We start from the raw sequence: 210 nt of genomic DNA on the forward strand, positions 1-210 counted from the left end.
AGTTGCTGCAGACGGGGAACCCGCTAAGGGGGGCCTTGCTGACGACTCCCGCTGCTGCTGCTGCTGCTGCTGCTGTTGCTGCTGCTGCTGCTGCTGCAGCTGTTTATCTGTTCCGCACGCCGTCTGTCTATGTTCTCCATCTGCTGCTGCTGCTGCTGCTGGGGGCCCCTCACTGCAGCCGTGGGGGGGCCCCCCTGTGTGCATACACCG

At 64.8% G+C, this 210-nt stretch overlaps 1 protein-coding gene across 1 annotated transcript in view; it reads right to left on the bottom strand.

Moving 5' to 3' along the window:
• Positions 1 to 204, bottom strand: part of EMH_0055150 (uncharacterized protein) — a gene marked incomplete at both ends in the record, with an annotated part of 786 nt that extends 582 nt beyond the window's left edge. Inside the window, one exon of the mRNA XM_013497201.1 lies at positions 1 to 204. Within this exon, the coding sequence (XP_013352655.1) occupies positions 1 to 204 (204 nt within the window).
• Between the last annotated feature and the right edge of the window lie 6 nt (positions 205 to 210).

Source organism: Eimeria mitis, genomic scaffold, assembly GCF_000499745.2.
Source record: "Eimeria mitis Houghton genomic scaffold, Emh_scaff2531, whole genome shotgun sequence".
In the NCBI taxonomy this organism is placed as follows: Eukaryota; Apicomplexa; class Conoidasida; order Eucoccidiorida; family Eimeriidae; genus Eimeria; species Eimeria mitis.